The sequence below is a fragment of the Cotesia typhae genome, unplaced genomic scaffold, assembly GCF_013202065.1.
Source record: "Cotesia typhae breed Kobodo isofemale line unplaced genomic scaffold, CoteBio_Ctyphae contig_36, whole genome shotgun sequence".
NCBI lineage: Eukaryota > Metazoa > Arthropoda > Insecta > Hymenoptera > Braconidae > Cotesia > Cotesia typhae.
Window position 1 is genome coordinate 1,166,441 of NW_027423744.1, and position 6,676 is coordinate 1,173,116.

The 6,676-nt window shown below is 21.3% G+C and overlaps 3 protein-coding genes and 1 long non-coding RNA gene across 6 annotated transcripts; 3 read left to right on the forward strand and 1 right to left on the reverse strand.

Annotated features, from left to right (window-relative positions):
- The first annotated feature begins 281 nt into the window (after positions 1–281).
- Positions 282–1,896, forward strand: LOC141526635 (uncharacterized). Of its 2 annotated transcripts, none has more exons than XM_074241684.1 (3): positions 282–428; positions 985–1,103; positions 1,341–1,896. In XM_074241684.1, the coding sequence occupies exons 2-3, from the start codon at positions 1,005–1,007 to the stop codon at positions 1,539–1,541; spliced, it is 300 nt and encodes a 99-aa protein (XP_074097785.1). In that variant the 5' UTR covers positions 282–428; positions 985–1,004; the 3' UTR covers positions 1,542–1,896. The 2 variants fall into 2 exon arrangements, with proteins under 2 accessions (XP_074097785.1, XP_074097784.1); XM_074241683.1 differs by having other exon boundaries at positions 288–428; positions 972–1,103.
- Positions 1,897–2,282: 386 nt separating this feature from the next.
- Positions 2,283–2,965, reverse strand: LOC141526626 (uncharacterized). Of its 2 annotated transcripts, none has more exons than XR_012479061.1 (2): positions 2,828–2,965; positions 2,283–2,729 (listed from the first exon to the last, which is right to left on the reverse strand). It is a non-coding gene; the product is annotated as an uncharacterized LOC141526626 (long non-coding RNA). The 2 variants fall into 2 exon arrangements; XR_012479060.1 differs by having other exon boundaries at positions 2,816–2,948.
- Gxivspla2 (phospholipase A2 group XII) lies at positions 2,726–4,807 on the forward strand. The gene is made up of 3 exons (XM_074241671.1): positions 2,726–3,076; positions 3,552–3,619; positions 4,445–4,807. The coding sequence occupies exons 1-3, from the start codon at positions 2,842–2,844 to the stop codon at positions 4,769–4,771; spliced, it is 630 nt and encodes a 209-aa protein (XP_074097772.1). The 5' UTR covers positions 2,726–2,841; the 3' UTR covers positions 4,772–4,807.
- A 10-nt stretch (positions 4,808–4,817) lies between these two features.
- Positions 4,818–6,643, forward strand: LOC141526625 (uncharacterized). The gene is made up of 2 exons (XM_074241672.1): positions 4,818–5,236; positions 6,143–6,643. The coding sequence occupies exons 1-2, from the start codon at positions 5,140–5,142 to the stop codon at positions 6,409–6,411; spliced, it is 366 nt and encodes a 121-aa protein (XP_074097773.1). The 5' UTR covers positions 4,818–5,139; the 3' UTR covers positions 6,412–6,643.
- Positions 6,644–6,676: the final 33 nt, after the last annotated feature.

Genomic DNA, 6,676 nt, shown 5'->3' on the forward strand with positions numbered 1-6,676 from the left:
TTTTTTATGTACTTACATGTGGAAATTTTTTTTATATTAATTTAATAACTAAAAAAATAATAAAAAATCTTCTAATATCAGTCAACTTCAATCATAATTATAATTACAACTGTCATCTAAAAAAATTGACCCACTGTGACATCTATGGCCAATTTTAAGACTCACCAATACCATTGCAGCGACAACCGCGCCACTGATCAGTACAGCGGCGAGCGGGCGAACCAAAAATATCGTAGAACTAAAAAAACAAAATTCTAATCTAATCTAAAATAAATTCTGACTAATAATTCACCAGCGAGTAGATCACGTATTTTATTGATAAAACCAATAAAATAAAGTAATTTTTTAATTAATTAGTCATCATATTGATTATTATACTCATTATCACTCGAGCTAGAGTTGCATCAAGTTGTGAAGTACTTAAGAATGTAAGTACTCTAAAATATTAATTATTTTTTTATTTACTTGTTATTTATTATTATTATTATTATTATTACTATTATTATTATTATATAAATTAATAAATGCTAGAAATTTTTTTTTATTTTGTAACAATTTAATTATTAAGAAAATTCCAAACTTAAAATTAAAAAAAAAAAAATTTTTTTATTAATTAAAATTAAATAAATTTAACAAATAAATTAAAAAAAAATTACATTTTTAATATTTTCTTTTTTTTACAATAATTTAATTTAATTTAATTTTGCTATAATTAATAAATAAATAAATAATTTATTTGGTGAAAAAATTATAAAAATAATTAATTTGTAATGAAAAATTAAAAAAAAATTATTTATTAAATATGATTAATTATTAAGAATTATTTTAAAATTTAGAACAAACCTTGGATTCATTTGTTTATTTTGTCTTCATTTTTTTAAAGTAATTTGTCAAAACAGTTATTTATTTCATAATAATTCTTAATTATTAAATTAAAATAAAACTTACTGCCTTTAAAATAATGCCTATAGAAAATGGGTTTAGTTTCCAGTTCAAGAAGAATCATGACTATCGACAAAGCCGCTGTTCAAAAAATCATCGACTCAGATACTGTTGTCATTTTTTCAAAGTCTACCTGTCCTTACTGCACTAAAGCAAAAAATGTAAGTATTTTTAATTATTTTATTATTAAAATTAAATTATTAAATTATTAAACCGAAGTCAGCCGATATTTTGTCAAAATTGACAAAGAAATTTTTTAAATCACCATTTATAATTTTATTTTTACAATTGTAATTTTTCAATATTAATATAATTAATAAAAAAAAAACTTTCGGCCTGATTTTATTACTGGTAATTTTGTAATAATTAATTTTAAATTGCTGCTTTTATAATTTTAGGCGTTCAAGCAGCTGGGCAAAGACTTCAAAGTAATTGAACTAGACCAAGAAGACGACTGTGCCGGGTACCAGGATGTTCTTGGAGAAATCACCGGTGCCAGAACTGTACCCAGAGTTTTTGTCAATGGAAAGTTTATCGGTGGCGGTGACAAGGTCGCTGAAATGCTTCAAAATGGAGAACTCGCCAAGCTTTTTGATTAAAAATCATCACATTTATTTTTATTGCTTTTTCCCCGGTTGTATTTATTAAAATGTAAGAAATAATTCTTTTTTTACTTTTACATTAATTATTAATTATTTCTTATTTTTTTTTCCTGAAAAGTTCAACATTAAAGTTTAATTAAAATTATTTTTTTTAATGGAAAAATTATATTGCATTTTATCTTTGTAAAAAATTTTGTAATTTCAGTTTAATTTTTATTAAAATTATCAATTATTTTGTAACTATGTTGAAAAATTGTACTCAAATTCTGTAATATTTTTTAGTATAAAAATACTTGTATTGTTGATATAAAAATGTTCAATTTGTGTAAAATAAATTTTTCTTCAATTAAAATTTTAAGAATTTTTATTATAATTATAATTTGAAAATTTTTTATTTCTAAAAAAAAAATGAACTAATTAATTATTTGATTAACAATAAAATTTTTAAATTTTTAAATTTTTAAAACAAAATTTTTCAAAAGTATGACATTTTTTTTTTTTTACAGAACTGAATTTTTGTAAAATTTCTTTTCAATATTTTTTAGCAGATAAATTAATAAAAAAAAAAATTTAACATTTTTTTCATTTTAAAATTTATGAAAAAAAAATTATTATTAGACTTTTAATGACAATTGTTAGAATTTTTTTTATTGAAAAAATTATAGCAAAAAAAAATTTTTGAAACTATGTGCAATTTTAAAATTTTTATTTAATAATTAAAAAAAAAAAAATTAAATACCTCGGCTAACTTTAGTATTATAATCAGTTGCTATTTCAAGTATCACAAAAAATTATTAATAAAACTCTAAAAATATCCAGTCATAAAATCCACGTGTACCAGTAAGATTCGTGAAAATTTACTACCTAAATATATTATTTAAAAAAATGAAATTTAATTTAGCTGTCATTTGACAATTTTTTAATTTTCTTTAACAAAAAAAATTGCATTTTTAATTTGATTAAATTTCTTCAAGTTCATTTTGTTGATAATTTTTTTTTGCAATAATTTATTTATTAAAAAATTGTATTTTTAATTTTATTAAATTTCTGCAAGTCCATTTTTTGAATCATTTTTTTTTTGCAATAATTTATTTATTAAAAAAAATTTTTTAAATTATCAAGTGACCGCTAAATTAAAAAAAAAATAAATTAATTTTTATTTTGAACAGCCAAGTGACATTTTACCTGCAAGTAAAATATATAAAGTGTGCATTTAAATATATAAATAGACAAATACTAAATACTGTAAGTGAAAGTGAAAGATTTATTACAAAAATACTGACTGCGATGATCCAGGATGGACTTGATGAGGTATAGAAAATTCTTCGTCTACATATTAACCTTCCTCGCCTACGCCTGGTCAGGGTATGGAGCTGGACTGATCGGGAACCTCCGCGACGCCGTTCTGGCTGCTGAGACCATTTTCGGGGACATTTTCCAGAACGCCATCACTGTCGCCAGGAAAATTAAGGATATTCACGAGGTATTCGATGCTGCTGTCGAGGAAAATTGTGTTTACACTTGCCCTAATGGTAATTATTATTGTTTTTTGCTTGATGCGTGTCAGTGTATTTATTAAAAAAAAAAAAAAATATTAAACTTAACCTCAAAATTTTTTTCGAACAACAATAAAAATAAATTTAGCAGATATTTAATAATTTTTAGAATTTTTTTTTAACAAATAAATTATTTAAAAAAAAATTAGGAAAAAAAATTGACATTTAGAAATTTAAAAAAATTAAAAATCAAATTTTTTAAAAATTATTTTTTTGTTAAATAAAATTTAAAAATTCTCTAGTGACTGCTAATTTTAATTTTTTAATTCTATTTGATAGAAAAAAATTGTATTTTTTTTTATTTCCAAGTGTCAGTTTTTTTTTTTCTTTCATTTTTGCTACAATTTATTTGTTATTAAAAAAAGTCAGCTTGCTACTTTTAATAATTAAAAATAATTTTTTTAAAAATGAATATTTATAAATTTTATTAATTAAAAATTTTTTTTTACAGGTGTGACAGCAAAACCTGACAGAAATCATGTATCTCAAAGTAATGGATGTGGTTCTCTAGGAATAGAGGTAATAAAATATGACACAAGTTGGCAGACAATAAAAATTATTTAAAAATTTTACAATAATGCAATTATTATAAAAAAAATTCATTTAAAAATTTCCACATGTGAAAATTATTAAAAATTACAAGTGAAAATTTTTAGAAGCATTTTTTTATTGTAATTGATTTGTTACTAAAATTTTTAAAATTGACAGCTGACGGCTAATTTCAGCATTATAATAAAATTAATTGTCAATTGATACAATTTAAATTATAATAAGAATTAACTTAGCACATATTTAATAATTTAAAAAATTTTACAAGAAATAAACTATGGCAAAAAAAAATTGATATTTAGAAATTAAAAAAAAAAAAAAAAAAAAATTGCAATTTTTTTTAAAATAGTTATTTGGAATAAATTTTTTTATTAAATAAAATAAAAAAATTGTCAAGTGACAGCTAACTTGAATGTCATTAATTATAAAAAAATTATTATTTATAATAAATATAAATAATAATTTAAATCTTCAAATAATTCTTGATAATTTAAATTAATTATTTTTTCATAGTAAAATTACAATTAAAAAATATTTTGCGGCTGTATAATCTTTATTTAATAATAATATGTTTACCTTCATATAAAATTGCTTAATTTTTATTTAAAAAATTTTTTTTGTTCATTAAATTAATTATTTAAAAATTAAAAATTTTTTTTTAAATGATAATAATAATTAGCAATCTTGCAGTCACTATGTAGCTGTTGTGATTTGTGAAATATAAAAAATTGAAATTTTGCTTTTTGAATAATGAATTTTGTTAAATTGCACTGTACTTTTATTTATTTCTTGCAGATAAATCAAGAATACCTTCCACTGTCAGAAATGACAAAATGCTGTGACGAGCACGATATCTGTTACGACACCTGCAATTCTGATAAGGAAAAGTGTGACCTAGAATTCAAGAGATGCTTATACAAATACTGCGACGGCTATCAGATCACCGGAACAACAATAGTAAACACCTGTAAAGCTGCTGCGAAGATGCTCTACACTGGAACGACGGCATTGGGCTGTAAAAGCTACATCGACGCTCAGTCTAACGCCTGTTGGTGTCCTGAAAAAGATAAATCCAAGAGCTGGAAGAAAAAAGGAAAGTGGTCTGGGTTTGACGAACGTTAACCGTGTAAAATAAATAAATATTTTACTTTAGATTAATTTATTTAATTATAATTTATTATTTATAATTATTTGTCTTAGCTCCGTCCTGAATAACAATAAATTTATACAAAAAATTATACAAAAAATATTTAATTCTAGTGAGCTTGTTTTTTTTTTTTTTTTTTTTTTTAAAACAAATGAACTTCATTTAGTTTTTATCGACAAACAAACGAGGCTGGAAAATGTCATCGTGAATTTGTTTAAATTTATTGTGACATTTTGTCAAAAATAATTTTTTTTTATTTAAAATTCTTGTGGATTATTCTTTGAGATTTTTTTAAAGGTTTCAGTTTAGTTTTATAAATTAATAGTGATGCTGTAGGAAGTAGATGTCTGGTAGAAATAATAAGGAAGTACTAGAATGGGCAATGAAAACTCGACGCCCAAAAAGTCGGAAACACGAAAATTCAGAGGAGACTTCAAAAGGTGAATTTATTATTTTAAAAATAATTTTTTTTTTTTTTATAGAATAAAAATATAGATAAAAAAAAATTTTATTCAATATTTTGGTTTTTTACATTTGAAAAAAAAATTTTTTTTTTATTTTAATATTTTTTGAGACATTTTATTAAATTTTATTAAAAATTTTTATTTTTTACAATAAATTTTAATTTTTTTAAGACACAAAAAGTGTTTTATTAAAAATTTTAATTTTTTACAACTGAGAAAAAAAATTTTCTTTAAAAAATTTGAATTATTTGTGATTAAAAAATTTTTTACTCAAAATTTGAATTTTTCACAAGAGAACTTTTTTTTTTTCAAAATTTAATTTATTTTAATTTTTTTTACAATTATTTGAATTATTTACGACAAAAAAAGTATTTTTTTTGTTATATTTTAATTTTTTACAACTGAACAAATTTTTTTCTCTTCAAAATTTGAATTTTTTGTTGACAAAAAATAATTTTATGGCAAAAAAGAATTTTATTCAATATTTTGGTTTTTTACATTTGAAAAAAAATTTTTTTTTTTATTTTAATATTTTTTGAGACAAAAAATGAATTTTATTAAAAATTTTTATTTTTTACAATAAAAAGAGAAATTTTTTTTTTTTTTTTTTTTTCAAAATTTAATTTATTTTAATTTTTTTTTGCAATTATTTGAATTATTTACGACAAAAAAACTAATTTTTTTTTTCATTTTAATTTTTTACAACTGAACAAATTTTTTTCTCTTAAAAAGTTGAATTTTTTATCGACAAAAAATAATTTTATTTTTAAATTAAAATTTTTTCGTACTGAAACATTTTTTTTTAATATTCAATTTTTTTTTCCAATTAAAATAAATTTTTTTTAATAATAGTATATTAATAACGCATATTTACCAGCGCAGGTGGCGATTCTTCAAAAACCCCAGAGCAGAAGCGCCCTAGAAAAAAAAAGGCCAAAAGTTCCGGAGGTCCTACTAACCCATTCCTGATTTTCTTCCTGAGGATGAGAAGCAAGAAGCCCAATGAGCATGTCACAACCATTGCAAAGGCCGCTGGCAAGCAGTGGGCGAAGATGACACCCGACCAGAGACAAAAGTACGTCAAAATGGCCAGTGTTGCTAAGAAGAAACGCGTTTACAAAAAGAAGAAACGGGATGATGATCCGGAATAAATTTAAAATCGTCAAGACAAATTTTAAGTTTATTTGGAAATTATTATTATAGATTAAATTTGTTGTGAATTGTTCTTTTTAATTTAAAATAATTTATTTATTTACAAATTTCAAAAATTTTTAGTTTCAAGATTTATTGAAAATTGGAATAAAAATTTTGAGAATAAATTTTATGCCTTAAATTTAAGGTGAATTTTTTCTTTTAATTTTGGAAATTTTACAAATTTCAAAAATTTCCGTAGAAAGTAAAAGTTTAATTTTTTAA

Excerpts from the sequence above, each read along its gene's own strand:
- LOC141526625 (XM_074241672.1), top strand. The coding sequence starts at position 5,140 with ATGTCTGGTAGAAATAATAAGGAAGTACTAGAATGGGCAATGAAAACT. Across the intron at positions 5,237-6,142 it reads TTCAGAGGAGACTTCAAAAG|GTGGCGATTCTTCAAAAACC; the intron begins GTGAATTTATTA and ends TTACCAGCGCAG.
- LOC141526635 (XM_074241683.1), top strand. The coding sequence starts at position 975 with ATGGGTTTAGTTTCCAGTTCAAGAAGAATCATGACTATCGACAAAGCC. Across the intron at positions 1,104-1,340 it reads ACTGCACTAAAGCAAAAAAT|GCGTTCAAGCAGCTGGGCAA; the intron begins GTAAGTATTTTT and ends TTATAATTTTAG.
- Gxivspla2 (XM_074241671.1), top strand. The coding sequence starts at position 2,842 with ATGGACTTGATGAGGTATAGAAAATTCTTCGTCTACATATTAACCTTC. Across the intron at positions 3,077-3,551 it reads TGTTTACACTTGCCCTAATG|GTGTGACAGCAAAACCTGAC; the intron begins GTAATTATTATT and ends TTTTTTTTACAG. Across the intron at positions 3,620-4,444 it reads GTGGTTCTCTAGGAATAGAG|ATAAATCAAGAATACCTTCC; the intron begins GTAATAAAATAT and ends TATTTCTTGCAG.